Below are 19,853 nucleotides of genomic sequence, written 5' to 3'. Positions count from 1 at the left end.
GCACATGCAGGGAGAACACGCCATTACATGTGAGCAGACTTGGTGGTGGTGGTCGGTGGGCTGTAAAGCAAACGGTCAGGACAGGAGCAGCCCTGCCCTGCAATTCGACGCTCGCTAGTGAGACTCGTACAGACTGACACAAACTGATCGCATGGGAACACATCATGGAGAGTTCATTTTTTCCATAAATTGCTGCTCTAAAAAAAAAAAAGACTTATTAACTTTAAAGTCAAACTGCCTAACACAGATTTAAACTGCAAATTTTGTTTTGACTGCCTATAAAAGAGAAATTCCAGAGAAAATGTTTCCCCGGCTTACAAATTAAAATTCTTTAGTATCAAATAATAAACAAATGATTGGTTTGCTACCCTGATTTTCCCCGTTGTCTAACATAGGTGGAGATAAGCTGAAGTCACAGTAGAGAGAAACGTCTGCAAAATGATTAAAATGAGAAGAATTCCTTGAAATGTGTTTTCAGACGCTAGTAATTTCCCTAAGCTGCCATTAGACATGACAGCATTATCACTTTGCCTTTGACACTGTGCAAGATAAAGCAGCGAGGACACCGAGGTCCAAATATGTTGCTTTTATAGGTAGGAGCTGTCTCATTTATCATGTGCTAAAACCTGGAGCTCTCTGTAAGCTCTGTCCATAAGTCAGAGGAGCAGGTATCTTCTGCCGTGCTATAAAATGAACCGAAGATGTAATTTTAGACCCACAGCAAGACAAAAGGTGAAGACTTGATCAAGAAATACTTGTGACGTGTGAATACAAAAAAACTACTGGCAAAAGAAGAAGAGACAAAGACGCGCACAGAAATGTGTTTATATAACAAAGTGGTTATTATTTAGTATCATATTCCATTACATAGTTTATGGAAGGACAGTGTGCATAACCATTTTGCTTTTTCATGTTTCTAAGGATACAAATAAACTTAAAATGTTACAAATATAAATGTTTCTTATGACAATAAAACATACTCGGTGACAACAAGAAAGGTAGGCAGGGATATGGCAGCTTACACACCATGGTTGGACAGGGTTTGTCAACAGTTATGAACATTGTTTGTTGATTCAGCCACAATTGTTCTTCCACAAATCAATAGTAAGCGCTAACAAAGTCGGAAAGAACTGGATATGTGGCAGCTGGGAACTATTTACCAAAAGAAATGCTTTGCAAATAGTTCACTCTGTTAGTGGCAATGTTGTATTTACGAATCTTAAACAAATCTTTCTCCGCCTGAGCAGAATAACTTGTGAGGTAAAGTGCGCAGTCAGTGAGTGTAAGTAACATTTCAAACTTTTCATTTAATCACTTGCCACTGCAGAGAAATGGCACCTTTACCTTTATACCCCTGCCTCGCCGTTCTTACCATTACAATGAGAACATCATCAGCTGAGGTTTGTTAGTAACAACCAGTAAGAGGATGGGCCGATATGCTGATTTCTACAATAACACGGCAGACCAATTCGGGTTCATTGTCATTGGACTCTCTACTATTCTTCTAGAAAAAACACATTATTCTGAATATTCTACGAGAGGGTGTGGGGGAGAAACACATGAATCACTCACAGGGACGATGGAAATGTTGTCGTTGTAGAAGCGTCTTGTTTTCACTCATTGTTATCATTCAAAAACACCAAACGTATTCAAGGTGAACACTGATGATCTGGAACTTCTATAATGGCAAACATTGCAGCGCTTAGCTCAGCACGGTGCACATCAGAATCATTACAAAACAGATTTTTAAATGACATCTCTAAAAAGATGCACGGGTGTTTCGATAAGAAATAACACTTGACTATCATAATAACATCAAATTTCCTACTCTGAATGACTTAATTGGATCAAAGTTGAAATAACAATTACAGTTTTAAAAAAGCTTTTGTCTGTACAGTCTTTTTCATAGTTTAGAGAAAAAAGCTAAACAAACACTTGGCAAATGTGGAAGAAAGTTGTTTAAAATGAGCAAAAAAAGAATAATTCAGTCAAATTTTGTGAGAAAAACACTGTTACTGCTGACCACAAACCACTTGTTGTTTTAGCATACACAGTATCCAATCATAAAGCACTAAATATCACTGTAGTTGGACGACTGATAAAACAATAGCCGTTATTAATTGCTTGAAACTGTGCTGAGGGCAAAGGGCAAGTATCTACTAGAAAGGGAAGAAAAATCACTGCAATCTCTGCGCTGTGTGCAACACGTCTTTAAAACTGCCATCAATGCAGAAACCTCATTCTCTCTGCTTTCTCTGTATGACTGCTCAAACCTTATATTCAGAGGAGAATTAAATATGCAGACGTCTCAGAGTATTGTGGGTGCACCTTGAGCCGAGATGATGTGTAAAATTGCATTTTTAGAAGTGCGCAGGCTGGGAGAGGAGGCATCATGAAACAGACACATCATAAGCTGCACTGGCAGATTGTTTAAATGAAAAAAATCTCCATCTATTCAGCCCAGGAGTCAAGCACATGGAATCCTATTTTGCCCGAGTTCCTGTTCCGATTACTGAGCTGGCATGGTGCACACAGACGATTGCCCCAAACAGCAACACACAGACACACAAAGCCTACAGCTGAGTTCTGTTATTAGTATGGTAACCTGTCTTAAGGTAAAATGATTGTTCGTGCCCTTAGTGCCGGGGAATCGGAGGGCGTTCGGAGACTCGCTTTCCAAGACAAGGATCATCTTGTCTACTGTGCCCCTCAGTCGATAATTCTGCTCGTGCCCGGTCTCCATGTGGATTCAGCGGTTGTTTTTAGTAGCATCTGCTTACAGTTTAGGGAAGTAAGGGAACAAGGGCCACCCTAGGCATGAATACATGAATAAATAGTTCACGTGAAACTGTGTGACAGTGAGCCCATACAGAGAAACAAGCTTACAGCAAAGTTTCAACTATCACGTACACAAACGCCACACACCAGGTGGCTGTTTGGAGGAGTTTGTCCAGGTAGAAGAATTACACAAATCCCACCTCTTGGTGGTCTTAAAACCCTGTTTGACCTCATACATTCAGTCAGATGAATTTAAATGTTTTGGAACCTACGAGGGTTTTTACATATTTATATAAAATCATGTCTCATGTTCTACCAAATATATATTATGTTTTTCAGTTAGGTTTGGGAAAAGGTCAACATTTGGGATAAAACGGACCCTTTCACAAAGTTAACCACATGTTAGATTGCAAGCCTCGTTTTTGTTTTGTAGTCATAGAGACGAGTCCTACGTCAGGCACTGGTGACAGCACTGCCTTTCAGTAACTACTGCAACAGGTTGCTTACATAAACACTTGTTATTTTAACCTGGTTCAAAATTTTTCATAATTTCTTTCTTTCTTTTTCTGGAGATTCCAGTGTTTAAAAACCAAATGAAAGACAAAGTGCAAACCTTTTACTGCTAGTTTACAGATAGATTAATTTTCGGCCTGTGCCTTTATTGTATTTCAAACAGATTAATAATAAAATGATGGTAATGTTGTCGTTTTTTTTTCCTTGCTGAACACCTGATCACAGGAAAGGTCAAAAAGTTCATGTTAGCTCCTCCAGGCAGTTAGATGCATTTAAAAATGTGTCAGTCTCTCATGTTAGAAGCAAAAGCGACCTTGGGACAGATCAGCACCCAAAGGCAAAGTTAGATATTACACAACTAAAAATAAAATGCATCTTGTCAAAATGGAGATTACAGTTTCAAAATCCATGAGTCACAAGCTCTGAAATATCGGTACAGACGGGGGCCAGCTCTTGTGGCTTTGTGGTATATGCAATGAGCTGATTTACGGAGACAACTGGCTGTTGTGAAAACTGTCTTGATGTTGGTTGAAGGAGGTACTGGCAGTAAGAAATTTTAAACAACTACTCGCTCTTTGATAAGAGCTCGGGGAGCTGCTCGAGAAAACATCAGCAGGTTGAAGGCTTGCCAACACGGGTGTTAAATCCCTGTTTTCCATTTAGAGGACAGCTGCCCCGCTGCTTGTTTGCAAAATAAAGGGTGTGCGGTATGTTCACGGGAATGAACGACTCTGCAGTCCTTCTTGGCATTAGTTCTTTCTTCAGTACGCTGCAATGTTCAATACATGTTTCACGTCAAATCTGAGTGTGAAGTATTTTGATTACAGAAGGATTTAAGTGGAAGGCTTAGACTTGCAAGAATGAAAATGGATTTTCAAACAATCAAAACGTTTCATTTCTCTGCAGTAACCTTAAAATGTATTGTTTTTAATATCAAACCAGCTAGAGAGGACAAACATTTAAAGTGATGAGCAATTCTTGAATAAATATGTAAAACGTCTGATGAACTGGATGAAAATGATTCTTCAGTTCTGTGTAGTTTCTTTAGGCTTGTTTGTTCTGTACTTGGTGCTGTGTGTATGTGGGATTCCTTGGAGTTTGTGTATGTGCCACAGTAAGGGGTGGTCTGTCCCTCCTTCAGATGTCTTCTAGGTCTCCTCCTCGCAGCCCTCTTTGGCACTTATCTAGCGTCTTATAGTAGGCGCGGGTGATCATCGAGCTTGGTGATTTGCGTTGTGCCGTGAGCGAGATCTTTCCAGGACTGCACGACGGTTGTCTGGTTAAAAAAAACAGGAAGACAAAGAATAAAAATACAAAATGTGAGAATCAGAAGGAACATGAAAGCGCCGGTACATTGATTCATACTAGCACAGGAGCTCAACCAAATCAAAGACAGAGGAGAGACGACGTGAAGAAAATCCAGGCTGATTGAGAGCAGAGCAGCAGGGAAGGAGGGAGGAACAGAAGAAGCTGCTGGAGTGGAGGTGCTTGTCTCTGGTGTCATAGTAACTCTATTCAGCTCCTGATCCAGACTTCCACTCAAGAGCCCCTCAACTATTCTCTCATCAGATGCAGCAAATGCACACTACACAAAGTAAATGCACCACGCACAAAAACTAATACCACTACAAAAATAGTATACATATGGCCTTTTTCCATTCAAGCCTGTGTGCTCTCTCCATCGTGACACGTTTCCACCGTGGCCTCCCTGCAGGGGACAGCTGCACTGCAACAAGCTGCTACGGAGGTGATAGCAGAGCCGCCCATGGCCAAACTACGTGGTGTCCTCACTGTCTTTAGTGGCTAAAATGTGCTGGAGATTAGAGAGACGTCCTCTGGTGTTCAACTGTCAATACTTTTGCAACTTTCACCTGAACTCTAGAGTTTATTTGAAGCTATGCGGTTCATTCACATGTCAACCTTGTATTACTGTGAACTGAATGTTTTCAGCTGCATCGAGCGCACTAAACACTTCCTGCTTCACGAGAAAAGCTTTTGTCTGGTGAACTAGCAAAGGCCCTAATACAGCACCCAGACAGAAGCATTGTGTTGTAGGTCTTTAGCATTAGAAAGATCCTTTGAGAAATGAAAAGGATCAACCTAAGAGTCCAAACTTCAATGAGAAAAAGACTAACATGAGTCAAAATATGCAGAAAAAATTCAATCAGATATGATTCGCTGCTAGTAACAGAGAATATGCCACTGTAGCACTTGTGGTCAGAAAGCAGGCCAGTCACACTTTGGGTTTTTCTCTTGCCAGTTCTATGACAGAGTCATACAAACACTGCCTCCTATGCTATCCAACGATGGCTGCCCAGAAATGCCCATGGCATCTACTGGGCAGCCAGGTGGCAGGTGGGGCTGAACAGAACCAGGAAGCATAGCCATGGAGTTGACTGCAGGCACACCCACACAGGACTCCCTGGTATTTCCAAGCGTGCCGTCGCCAATGTGCCCATTACTCAGTGCCAGCTGTAGGGTGCCAGGCGTCCCTGGCTGGGCGTTGTTTAATGGCACTTGCACCATCCATCATGTCAGGTAATGAGCTGAGAGTGACTGCGATGCCGACGAACACATACACAAACACGTTCACACGCAAGATCCACACCGACTCCCACATTCACAGCGGAGAACAGCAAGCACTCCTTCAGACTGGATACAAAGCATCATGCAGATGGTGCACAGGAGGAGAGGGGGAGAAAGGGGGAGGGATGAAAGAGACCGAAAGGAAGACAGCTCAAGATGTTTAAGGAAAACAGATAAAGGTCCTGCATTCTCAAATTATTTTAGTACAACATAGATTCATATACAATAGGCCACTGCAAAAGCTACCATGTTCTGGCAGCGCATCCAAACACATCACGACTGCTTATTCATGTACTCGTTTTTTCTGTTCACAAGTTGTGCTTTATTCTGTAAGCATGACTTACACAACCTCCCTCTTTTCAAAATAACAAGCAGCATTACACAAAAAGGAAAGCAAAAATGGGGACAGTTTAAAAGAAAAAAAAAAAAAAACTAGATCATCCACAATCTATCCCTGCCAATCATTTGCAAGCCCAATTGCTGTAACCTCATTTCTGCGCAAGCAGTCCCCTTTAACCCTCATTCTATCAGAAGAACATGAAAAACAGAGCTCGGAGAATACAGACCCACTGTCTCTGATCTGAGGTCAGCTTGGGTTACATCTATTACTGTAAATAGGAAATGGGATAGAAAATAGGAATGGGAAAAACAATAGTGAAAGGGATCAAAGGCGGCTGTCTAAAGAAGGCATTATGAATTATTAGATGAGTAAAATGACGAAAGACAAGCTAAAAAAATCGTTTTAAAATTGAATTCGCAGTACAAATATTATTTTCCTTTTAATAGATCATCATATCCATTTTTGAGCGATGCCATTCTACACATTGCATTCAGGATACTTACCATCAACCAACTTGGTTTAGACAGTCAACGTTATTAGTTTAAAGTAAGCCACAGTGGTCGAAACAGGATTCCAGCCAGTATACATCAGGCAGGCAAATATGGATCTTCAGCCGTCCTCTCTGTTTATAGGACTATTTACAGATAACCACAATATTATTTAAAGTACAGATGCATAGCTAATTATATGAGAACTGTCTACATCACAAGTGCAAACCGTTGGTGGGCATTTGAAGAGTCATTTTGTATTCTGTGCAAACTGAAAAGAATGGAAACCATTAAGGTGGCCACTTGTTGAAACCCTACAGGAAAACTGCCCTAAACTGGAGGCAGCATTTTTGTGGAATAACAAATGACAAGTGCCCTTTTGAGGGTATTTGTGTCTTGCCTGACTGCCTGAATATATTGGAAAGCGTTCGTGAAAGACTTTGCAAAAAACGAGAAAAACTTCCAGCAAAATGCATCTCCCATCAGACGATTCTTGAATGGAGAGCTACTGGCTTCTCATAAAGACTTTTCTGTTCCTATGTTCAGGTGCATAAAAGCCCATCTTTTCCCACCCCACATCAATCTATCACAACAATTGAACAAACAGCAGCCATTTCTACTGGGAGAGAAACATTACTAGTAGCCTCTACTGAATTGAAAGCTCCAAGCACACTCACACACACACATATACAGGAAGAGAGGGAAACAAAGTGAAACTGGGGAAAAGGAGAAGAGATCCACACAAAAGATGCTCTACAACTAGTTTTTTTTCCTTTTGGTGCGCTGATTGCAACTCTTTCTACTTGCATTGGTTTTGATGGCTTCTTTACCTGCTTCTCCCAGAGGCGACATCTTTCCCTGTTACAGTAAGACCGACACAGAGCAGCACAGAAACAGGACAGAAATTGACAAAAGAAGAGATATTCCATGTTACAACAGGGAGATGTTGGCATACCAGAACTTAATTAAATGCTGGCTGGCACTGTTTCTCAAAATGTTACTAAAAGCACCATGGATGGCAGATGGAGGGGGAAGACACACACACACACACACACACACACACACACACACACACACACACACACACACACACACACACACACACACACACCCCCTCCTTTTCTCTCTCACACCAACAGAGGGAAATACATTGTTCCTTTAGTGTTAGCAGAGGAAAATCCTTGCATGTATATCATGATGATCCCTGCCACAAGGGAGAGGCTCTGAATAAGACAAGGGTAATAGGAGGAGGAGAGGACGCCAGATTACAGAGCAGCGAAAAGCAGAGGCCTTTTAAGCCTGCAAAGTCAACTCCGACCTTCTCCTGACTCTTTGGAGGGCTTCCAGAGAGATGCCATTTCTTCATATGACAGATGTTGTGTTATGTTAATGGCTAATTGCACTGAATTACATCATGATGCAGTTCTGTTCACTGCTAAAGTAGAAAAAGCCATCATTCATTCACCAAATGGTTTTCACATCGGATACTCTGAGCCCAGTAAAAACCACAAGGCTTAGAAGGCACTAGACAATGTTAGGTAAATACTGTCTGGGTAGCAACTGCCCAACATCTAAACATGCCACTCATGTTCACTGACCCATATTCAAGGCCACAATAAAAAGATCATAATCACCAGGCTTTTGTGTAAATAGCTTCAGCAGGAGAGTATCTGGAGTAAAGACTGGAGCTGGAGCTCGTGTGGTAGCTGTTGTGATAGCTTTGCATCGACTCTCTTTTTGGTTAAATAAGTTAGCGATGACATGATGCCTCTGACATGTCACTGCCTTTGTCTAATTCTCCCTGTCTGAGTTGCTCCGCACTTCATATTTTGATGAGTTGAAACATAGCAAAGGTGATTAAATCTCTGCTTGCTGCACATCAACATGTTGTTTGCTTCTCTGCTGAGGGGGAAAGCGTCTGCGGCACCAGCAACAGGAACAGCCGCAGCCTTCTATCACTCCTTTTCATCTCCTTTACCTCCCGCCTCCCTCCCCTCTACCAGCCTCCGAGCTACAGAGTAATGGAACTCTGTACACAGAAACAAGATACGGCATATAAATGGGATGCAGAGTGAGAGAAGCTATTTCTTCTAACTGAAAATTATGACCCAGGTATCGCAAAACTACAGTGGTGGCAAACGTAGCCCCTCGTTCGCTGGTAAGACTAATCACCACAAATAAGGAGCAAGAAAGAAAACATTGTGCAGCTGTGACGAGGTGAAAAAATACAAACATTGTGTCACAGTGTCCTGTGTGATGTTACAGACACTCAATGATTTACAACAATCAGCTCAAAGGTATACAAACCAGAGAATTGTAGAAGATTAAAAGATTAAAGGTGCAACAAGCTTAGTTTCTCCTGTGTCTCTATGAAGATCTTCCAAAAGTAAACAAACAAACAAACAAAAAATCGGGATGCTTCAAAACAATTTTTACTCTGATTTTCTGTAGTTAAGATTTTTCTTTTTTTGTTGCCACAAGCGGAGAATATCAACTGTAGTTTGCAGAAAACAAAGTTCATCTTGCTTCTGGTAACAGAAGCTGAACAGATGCAGATGACTTTGTTGCAGAGTTGTTCTGAGTACCAAACCCCCCAAAACATATAAAAACAAAAGAAAACTAAATGGACTAACAATAAAATGCTGTAAAAGCAAACCAAACAACTTTTGGTGTCCATTTTCAAATCTGTCTTTATGTAGAATTTCCATCACTACACTTATCAGCATTTTTCATTTGTACTCAGGAAATGCTACATGAAAAACAAAAATGTGTAAACCAATCAGCTTTCATGCAAATGGACCAAAAAAGATGCAACCATAGGTAAAGTGTTACAATCCAGACATTCTACTCACATTTGATCTTTTAATTAGTTAATCAGTTAACTGTGTTGATATATCCAGTTTATTTGTGTTTCAAATGCCCCAAATGACATTCACAAATTTTCACACACTACCGTGAACGCAGGTATTTCCTTACAGTCAAAATGCAACACGTTATCCACCACAGTGCAGCCATTTACACATTTGCCTATCAAGGGGAAGATCCCTGGTTTGATTGTGGCAGGAAGTGCATCCGGCATTAAAAAACCTGCCAAATCAAACATGCTGAGCTACCTGCTGTGGTGACGACCTTGTGAATACGGGAGCAGCTTAAAGTAGCTTCTTATCTATGACTTTTTATCCATCCATTCACCTCCGCTTATCCTTTTCAGGGCTGCAGGGGGCGATGGAGCCTATCCCAGCTGTCTTAGGGCGGGAGGCAGGGAGCACCCTGGACTGTCGCAGGGCTAACAAATGTACACAGACAACCATTCGCACTCACATTCACTCCCGCATTCACACCTATGGGCAATTCAGAGTTTCCAGTTAACCTATCCCCACAAACTGCTTGTCTTTGGATGATGGGAAGGAAGCCGGAGTACCCGGGGGCGGGTAGAACCACGCAAACACAGGGACAACATGCAAATCCCACACAGAAAGACCCCAGCCAGATGGTGGAATTGAACTCAGGTGTGCTGTGAGGCAACGGTGCTAACCACCGTGCCACCGTGCTGCATGACTTTCACATTTTAAATGTGCGCATAGTCAAGCACGGAGCTGTCTATAGCCAGTAATATACACTTTTTACCGTTAAGTAACACCTAAAGGAGTGGGCTGTACAAGTGTCAGGAGATCTGAGAGCGAGGGCGCTGCAATCTGGTGCTTGATGTGTTTTGGTGTGTTTTCTCAGCATGCCATAGCAGGCAAAGGCGATCAGACTGGCATGACAAAGGGAAATGTCTGAGACAGGTCTAGATAAACACGCTGAGGCAAGATACTGAAATTCCTCCACTTTCTGTATCTCTTGGAGCCTTCCAGTGTACACCGTGCTTTTTCATCCTGTATCCTTTTTCCAATTTTCTTCTCTCACTTTGTTCTACTCCCCTCCCCCCTTTTAATCCCTCTTATTACTGACATTACCTCCGCTGTTTACTACAAAAAGCTGGCCACTTGTGATTTCTAAACACCCAGGAAGCACAGGAAGCAAACCAAGCAGTAACACAGAGTTCTGGCTTAAAATGAACACTTAATCTTAAAGCATTCAGAGCTGGCAACCATGTATACGGGTTCCTATTCCTGCTTGACAGTTTGTATACAGAATCTGAAAGCAAAGTGAGTTCAACAGAGCCTGTTGAGATAAACAGTAATGAAGAGAGGTTCGTAGAGAGCAAGGTGGTCATAACACATGCAATTGCTTTTGACAGCAGAGGGATGTGGTTAATCTTTCCATGCCTCTATCACCACTCTATCTCTGTGGGTACTTTGATGTGCATGCTTGGTAATAATAGTGACTGACCCAGATAGTGAATACAGCCATTCTTTCTCCCAGTAGCCCACGACTCTCACTACCAGGATGCCACTTAAGTTCTAAAATCCTCTTTGCAAAAACAGTGCTGTCCACCGTCACTGAGAAATCTCACCATTTTGGATCGTTTAAGCTCTCTCTTTTGCTGCTTTCTACGCTTTGCATTTTTTCTGCTTTTAATGTCGGGCATACTGTGCGTAAATGTGGTACATCCACGCAGAACATAATGCACACGCAGGAACTTACTGTCCCATACTAGCCCGAGAGAAGCTTGCTCTAAGAGAAATGCCTCTTGATTGCAAAGCATAAAATATTTTTGAGGAGAGTACAGGAAATCACTGCTCATGCTTATAAATGAATGTTTTTTTATTTTTAATATTACTTTGCCTTCTCACCAGTGAAACCTTGACAGCTCTCTACCAGGGACAAAACAGCAAGAGAGAAGACGTGAGGTTTTGCATGTGTTTGCGCACATAAAACCTGTCTGCACTACCTGCACTTAACTTTATGTGTGTGGTAACCTAAAAAAAAATCCATGTTTCTTCTTGGAGCTTGGCTCACATTTGTTAGGTTTTTGACTAAAGGCAACACATGCCTCACAGACAAAGGGTAGTACACTTTCCTCACTGGGCTCCTCAGGTTCAAAAATCTCCTTAAAATATCTCTGCAGGACTTGACTCCTCAGTCATGGGACGGTGCCTCTGAGCATTCTGGGATGCACAGACACACACAGCCCAAATGATCAGTTATATGAAAACACTTTTGCGATCGATCAGTGCCTGAGGCAAAACTCCCATTCATGATTGTCCTCTCAGCAGTCACGTTTCAGGAGGGAAGCTTAAACCTAAGTATAACCATGAAAGAAAACAAATATCCTTGAGAGCATATTCCTAAAACTGCTAAGCACTGCCCACCTGTGTGACTACTGTTTGAATTTACTTTATACTTTGACATCATCTCCCTACTTTGGCACAACACGTAAGTATACAGTGCAGCTTCCATGTTTAACATCTCGATCTGAGTAAAATGAGCAGGAGCATTTCCGCTTCATTTAAAAATTGAATCTATCCATACACATAGGGCCACATTTACTAAATGGGGCACAATAACGTGCGAGAGCAATCCCCATATACCACCGATAATTGTGGTTAGTTTTGCCGGTGATTTACGAGAGTCGCACTGTTTTCTAAACACAGGTGCAGTCAGTTCATTTTAACATGACATGTCCAATCTGCCGAGAGCTGCGCATTTTAGAGCAAGGTCGCAAGCTGTGGGTAATCTACTGACAGAAAAGGCGCCGTTTGTTATTGTAATCAGAAAAGTGTATAATAACAGATCAAACACGTGCACGTTAGCTTGTGATTATTATGAAGGAAACAGACTTCAGTAATCGACAGACTCCAATGCAGGACTGTAAATCATGTGACATGACTTCAGGGTATAAAACAAACCGGAAATACCTGATTGACAAAAGTTTATTTCTATACTCTGCGACTGGGGGCGTTAACACTACTAACACAATTTTTCTGTGCTCAATTTGCCTCATTTCATAGTCTCGTGTGTGAAATCTGTGATTTTATAGCTCACGTGTCTCAATTTGTGTAGGTCCACCACTAAAATCAGTTGTTTTAGTGCCCAGCTCCTAGTGATAAAACATGTGCCATGTCTTGGGTCCTGAAATCCTAACTATAATTACATTTAAGTGTAATTTATTAAGGTAAAACATGTTTTTAAATGTTATTAATGTAAATGCATTAGGCCTGGTTAGGATAGGGTCCACAGCCAACATCAGTCGGTTCTCTTGGTTCTTCAGTTTTTTCGCTTTGAACTCCGTTGTGCAGATTGTGAAATTCCTGCACAGGAGCCACAGCATGTTAAAAAGAACGCCAAACATCGAAGAAGTTTTGTTGCCACTGGTTTTGCATGACTTCTTAGGTGTGAGGTTTCAGGTCATCACTAAATTCACTGAGCAAATTTAGAATTAGGTGTTTTGGTAATGTTTGGTAGTCACATCTTCACCTGGCTGTGAGAAATGTCTCACTCTTCCAACACGTGCTCTTAAATTTCCATGTCTCCTATGTGTAGCAATATCAAGCACATAAAATAAGACATCTTCTTTCTGGCATTAAATATCAGCGTCATTTGCAGTGAACTGTGCGTCACAAACATTAACAAATCAGTTTGTGTGTTTGATTTAAATATTTTTTAATGTTGTGGTGGTGCAACAGATTTGTGAATTTATCCCTTAGTATTTTAATATTTGATTTCTGGTAATAACATGCTTAGTAAATCAACATCTTCATTTATAAAATATCAGAAAACAGAGTCACAATCAAGCCAAACCACCCTGACGCCATTGCCAAATGTTTACTTTTCTAATATGTTACATTTGAGAAAAAGTCATACATTCAATAATAAGCATGTTATATATGTTATGTTTCTGACAAAATATCGGAAAAATGTTTGTGGGTCTAATTAAATCTTTCTTTTACACAAGTCATGCATGGAGGCATGGTAGAAGTGGCAAAATATGCACACTGGACTGAAACTGAGATTCATTTAGGGCTTCACCAGCAGCCCAAGACTATGACCATGAGGCATGCAGGAGCCATGGAGAGCACAGATGGGGCCCACAGCAAAGGCCTGGGTTTCACATGCCTGAGCCAGGAGAGAGTAATCCATCAGGCCAAGGCACTCTGGTGCCTAGGGGGGGCAGTCACTGATCCTATAAGACTGATTGGGCCTCTGTGGGAGGCCAGACCTCCTGACTACACGGACATCAGTGGCCGGCTTGCTCCACTGAGGCCTGATCTGAACTGGACTGATCCAAAGCAATGACCTGTTTCCATTTGGATTCTATAGCGGCAGTTATGTAGATCAAACGTAACAGTCTGCACGAAACATGTTGTGTAAAATTTAATGAAAGTGGGCATTTGAAACTTGATTTTTTAAAGTATATATCTTACCTGAAACAAATTTAGGAAACGTTTCAGGCACTGAAATATCAATCCTCCATAAGTAGTGTTCATATATGTTTAGTTTAATAACCCTGATGCTAAAACTCTATGCTAAAATTCTACTTCAGTGTATTTAATACAGTGTAAAACTTTAGATCAAGTGATAGAAATCTAATTACTTTATCCAACTGTCTCCTAATCAGACGAGGTCAGACACAGCCTCACCCAGATGAACAGCTGGAACCTGCGGCAGCCAAGGCAAGCTGCATGATTGACAGGTGAATGAGTAGACAGAGAGATAGTTAGACAAATGGAAGCTAAGATATAGTTTGACAGACAGATGGGAGCGTAAATGGATGGTTTGGCAGCATGATAAGGTAAATAGGCTGATGGATCACCAAACAAATGTGGGAGGAGGAAGGAAGAAAATAAAAGAAGAGAAGAAAAGAATGCCTGTCTGCAGACAACAAAAGATAGGACGCCAGATAGCCTGATAAACACAGATGGATTGTGTTGATACACAGGGAGGTGGGGCAAGATCGATAGATTGTTTTATTCTATTTTCTCTTGGCAAACTGGAGATTTGATGTGGCTGGTATCAAGGCGATCTGTTTCTGACGACGCCAGGCGTGACTGTTACAGATGGCAAGATAACGACACATCTCAATCTTTGGCTAGCCTCGCTGCAGTCGATCTTAGCTGGAATGCTAGCACCACCGGTGGCGTCATACTGCCCTGTGTAATCAAAAAGGCTCTGTGGAACGAATATGTCCTATAATAATGTCCTATAAAGCCCCTCCCCCTGCATAAGACTTCATATAACACGTGGGTCAAAATGAGTGAGTTTGAAACAAAAAGTGAAGCGACAAAGAGCTTCGAGAGAAAAGTGACTTTGTGTCTCAGAATGGAGATCGGGGAGGAATTTTTTACTTCTACTCAGTTTTGAGCAAAACAAAATGGATGCCCTGACAACCCGATGCCTCATTACTGCTGCTTGCGTTTATCATGTCAAAATGGAAGACAAGGGTATGAGAAGTTTAGAGGCAAGGGCTCTCCTAGTTAGAAAGGTGGCTTCTCTCTGCGGCTGCTTGAGGGACATGAGGGTGCACTGCAACAGCATTGATGAGTGTTGCAGGGCTTATAATAGACAGGAAAGGCCCAGAAAGCATGCCCTTTAGAGGTGCAGCATCTCTCACTGTCTGACAGCTTACAGGGTTTAGGCTTCACAATGACACCTTCACAGTGCGCTCAAGATGACACACAAACACACATGCTCACAGGTGCATAATTCGCACACAAAGTCTCAGAAACACAAATAAGTTTGGCAGCGCACACACGCACGATGATACACAAACAGGCATGTGCATGCTATCACAGTCACGCACTCTCACTAATCCATTTGCGATGTGGAGATAACACCTGACAAGTGGAATCTCAGCATCATGCTGACAGTATTAATACTCATAAAACAAGCCAAGCTATAAAAACATCCTGCATTCACTCCAAGAAGGGGGTTATGGAAACAAACATCTGTTTGTGCCATGTTAAGGAAGCAGTACAACTCCCTAGGCGTACACATAAATACAGCGAGGAATAGTCTTGAATTTCTGTCAAACCACATAGTGGGTGAAGGAGGTAGGTTACCAGGTGGTTTCTTTAATGAGAGGCCAGCTACACAAGCGAAGGACAGCTGTGTCGATAGCAAAACGTCGCTTTCATCGTTAGTATTAATTTACGGTAGTGTCGATGACAAGTTTCAAGAGATTGGAAAATTATTTTGACAACTGCATCATGTGAATAATGTATGTAGAAAACATCTACCAATTCCAAGCCTTTTCATTTTCAAGTGTCGCTTTTATCTTTCTCATTTTCTATCCGATTATTAAGTGATGACGTGACGAATCCTACTTCCGGGCCTAAAGTAGTCTGCGTTTAATATGGCTTTTGTGTTGTTAACATGTTTAATGTTTTGTATTTTCTTCTATTTAATCTCAAAAAGCTCCTAAAACAGTCAGTGATCACTGTTGACCTCCCTCAGCTTTTATTACCGCTAATCATTTATTTAAGCTCAGTTTTTAAAACCTTAGGATGTAGCTACAGCCCAGCCCATGCAGCAGTATATGAATGACTAACCTCGTATTGTGGATGGATTATCTCAGTTGTTCTCCTGGCTGAAGTTTGGTCCTTTTACAGCATCCTGCCATGCGATTACATTTGTTCCTGACCACCGAGAACACTCACGTTAACTTTTATCGAGTGGAAAAAAAGTTAGCTTGTTTATATTATGCTAACATAGCTGTGTCGCTAGCGGTCACATAGCATATCATTAGCTACAGCTTGCCAAACTTCAGTAACCCTACAAACGTCACTGCTGTTTAGTTTTCTGTCTTCATTTATGCTGGAAGTGATAGCAGAGCTGTACGTTTTAATTTGTTTCCAAAACCCCGCAGTCAGGACATGCTATATTGTATTTAGATAGAAGCTAGCGAGCTAACTTCCTGCTAACTTCTAACTCCGTTAAATGTCATAAATTCAGTTTTCATGGATGCCTGGATGTTAAACTCAATTGTTACACCTGGTAGAGCAGAACGCTGATCATTTTATTAAAGATGAAAGACTTTAGACAGTTTTTCAACTCTCAGTAATGCCATAGTGATCGTTTGATATATGGAGCTGCAGCGGAGTTTAGACCCAGACACGGCTAGTGACGTCAGACTTTACGACCGGATAGCTAAACAGGGTTATTTTCAGCCCTACTGTGTTGTATTGCAAAACGCTCCTTTTATTAAAAGTGTTGACAAAAACATGGATATATGTTATGTAATGGATATAAATAAAAAACATGCATGGCTAAAATAGCTAACAGTAAAAAAATCTGCTCAGATCAGCAGGTAAGGCTACTGCTCTGCTTCGGGAATCTGAACTTGGTGTCTTCTGGATGTTTCTTAGGTGAGATGTTATATGTAGGTTCAACTGAGAAGAGACCCCAGGGTGAGCCCAGGACACACTGGAAAGATCATCTCTCAGACAGCCTGGGAATGTCTTTGTCCCCCCAGATGTGCTGGAAGAGGAAGCTGGGGAAAGGGAAGTCTGTGCAGACTGCTGCCCCAATGCTCCAACCCTACATACATGTTGTAAAACACATATTATGAAATAAACGTAACTGTGTGTGTTTAACGATAGCCCAGGTTGGTGAATGATGGCCCAGAAGGATGCAGAGTTCTTCTAAAAAAATCTGAATGCTAGAAAACTGCAAAGTTTTTTCCAGCAACAATCCAAGCTTCCATCAAATCTCAGGATTCTCTAGGACTTTTACCCACTCGTGCCTTACCCGAGTTAATAAAACATGGTGTTGTGTGTTATTTATTTATTAATCCCCTTTTTGAAGTGTCCCAGCACACAGCGAGAGCAGTGGTGGAGACCGCAGAAGGCTTTGCAGCCAGTGAGCAGCCTCGCTCTTTCCTCCATGCGATCACCATCAGACCCATTTGGCCATGTGAAGATGCTCCCGTCTGTTCACATGGGGGGTGCGGGTGTGCTTCCTGAAAGACTTTTCACTTTTTCTTTTAATATAAATCATTCATACTGAGAGATGCTCCCTCATGTACACAAAACACCACAAGCTTCTCCGCGATGGGCTACACTTTGCTACCTTCATGTTTTTGCTTGTGTTTTTCTTGTGCTGCTGTCAACGTGCGTTTTGGTGTGCAAAACTTAAAGTAGAGGTGATAGATGCAAAGTATATAGTGGTACTGTATAAAGCAGCAGCCGTGTGACTGACTTCTTTGTAGTTTGAATAAAGTTATTTGAAATTTTCTTTTTAAATTTAATTTACCAAAAGCTATCCATCTGTTTGCTTCTGCTTTTCCAGTTCAGGAACGTGGGGGCATTCCCAGCCATAACTTGAATAGGTTGCCATTACATTATCACCTCTTAAACTTCAAAATCTATTTATTCCCCTTTCTAGATGTTGCTCTGTCTGCACTGATATGACTTAGAGTGAACAATAACTCATCGATATTCCACCACATTTCTCAGGCACTCTTTGTCGAACTCCTCGACGGCCACAGCTTAGATGGTGGATGTGCTTCTACGTGTGTGAGTATACATTTTGAGCTTATATGTGTGCCTGAGTGTGTGTATGCGCTGGCATCAGATGAAGCGGGAGCAAGATGACTACACATACCAACAGACCAGACATCTCAAGCGACAATGGATTCAGTGTGGATGAAAAATTTATCCACCTCCTTCACTTATTCATCAAGGAGGAAGATTTTTCTGCAGGGATGCCCTCCAGAGATGCGGCGCTCACATGCCAGGCGGCCTGCCGCCGCTTTACCCACAAGGTTTTCAATAAAACAAGCAAACAACACAATTCCAACACCTATAAATAAGTGATCGTTCCTGAATAAAGTGCTGTACACAGAGCCCCTCACTGAGGCCACTCATCACACTTTAATGGGGCCCTGTACCAGCCAAAGTTATTTCTCTCTCTGCCTCTCTCTATCTCTGAGCAGAGTGAGGGAACAAAGTAGCTGGAGGTAGCTGAAACAGAAGAAGCAGAGTTGCATTCAGATCATCATCATGCCATCACCTGGCTCAACAGTGGTTAAGATACAGCACTATCTCGTTCATGATTTATGAGGCTATCAACATGCACTATCCTCCCCCTTTCCGCCTCCTCTTTCTCTCTCATCTCTTTCAAGCACACACACACAAACAAAAAACCCACAAACACGTAAGCACAAACAAAGTCCTTGAATTACTTTCTTAGTTATTTCTCCTTTTCTGGAGACAGGTTGTTCACAGCAGTTTGAACATTCAGAGTGGTGGCCCGCCAGATGCTTGGGCGTCTGTCAACGTGGTGCTATTGTTAGCTAGTTTTTGATGAGATTTGCATGGCAGAAAAGCCATCAAATAAGATATACTACTGAGAATATGAGAAGAGATCACACCTAATCCGCACACCTGTGTCTTGGCAGCACTAAGTCTCTTTTCAGACCAACACACACACAGGAGCAGATACATCCAACCGCCCACCCACACCCACACAATCAAGACTGCAAACTTACACAGCAGCTTGAGTCTGATTTAGATGTGGGTTTTCCTGGGGCTCAAAGGCTCACAATTACCATACTTGTTCAAAAACTAACACACATGTACTACACTTCTTAAAATTGAGTATGCACAGAAACAAGAGCATTACACTGCGAGTTCTCACAGATTTTCTCATATAGTCATTTTCTGCAAAAGACACTTGAATTTTGGGGAAAAACAACAACAACAACAAAAATTCAGCTGTGGTATTCAAATTTGACAAGATTCCATCTCTGACAAAAAGATATGCTTTTATTTTTATTAGTCATATCTTTAATTACACTTAGTTTAGGAGTTTCACTGAGAAAATACAATTTTATTTGAAGATCTATTTCCTGGGGCCATTTCTTTCTGGGACTATGTGGCTGAAAAGGCCCATTATACTTTTTCTCTCACTCTGAGTGATGTGTATACTGTGCACATCAAACCTGTGCTGATTAAAAAAAAGAACTGGGTCACTAGCATCCTGGCTAGTGGCACTTTCTGCCCTGGCCTATAAGCCCCTTAGTTACCTAGAATCCCTTGGCATCCATGTTAGAGCCAGGGCCCGCGGCAACACACCTGTGTCCGCACTTCTTCACTGGGATCAATTAGCATTAAAGTTTCAGAGCTGCTCTACCGCAGTGTGGACATAGTGTACACTGGAGGGATACAGCCTGAGAACAGCCACAAGAAAGAGACATAGACGTGAAGAGAGAGATAGATTTGTAGGCACACAGTGGACTGACACAAACACAAAGTCATTCCTCC

At 41.7% G+C, this 19,853-nt stretch overlaps 1 protein-coding gene across 8 annotated transcripts in view; it reads right to left on the bottom strand.

The window, feature by feature from the left end:
- Nucleotides 1-823: 823 nt before the first annotated feature.
- diaph2 (diaphanous-related formin 2) overlaps nt 824-19,853 on the bottom strand; it is a 353,656-nt gene continuing 334,626 nt past the window's right edge. For all 8 annotated transcript variants that reach the window (XM_014333843.2, XM_014333845.2, XM_014333847.2 and 5 more), the window contains one exon: nt 824-4,567. In XM_014333843.2, the coding sequence (XP_014189329.1) occupies nt 4,503-4,567 (65 nt within the window). In that variant the 3' untranslated portion in view covers nt 824-4,502. The remainder of the gene's footprint in view (nt 4,568-19,853) is intronic.

The sequence above is a fragment of the Haplochromis burtoni genome, unplaced genomic scaffold (genome assembly GCF_018398535.1).
Source record: "Haplochromis burtoni strain Fernald_Lab_line unplaced genomic scaffold, NCSU_Asbu1 Contig_4, whole genome shotgun sequence".
In the NCBI taxonomy this organism is placed as follows: Eukaryota; Metazoa; Chordata; class Actinopteri; order Cichliformes; family Cichlidae; genus Haplochromis; species Haplochromis burtoni.
This window is presented reverse-complemented; position numbering and strand designations above follow the sequence as displayed.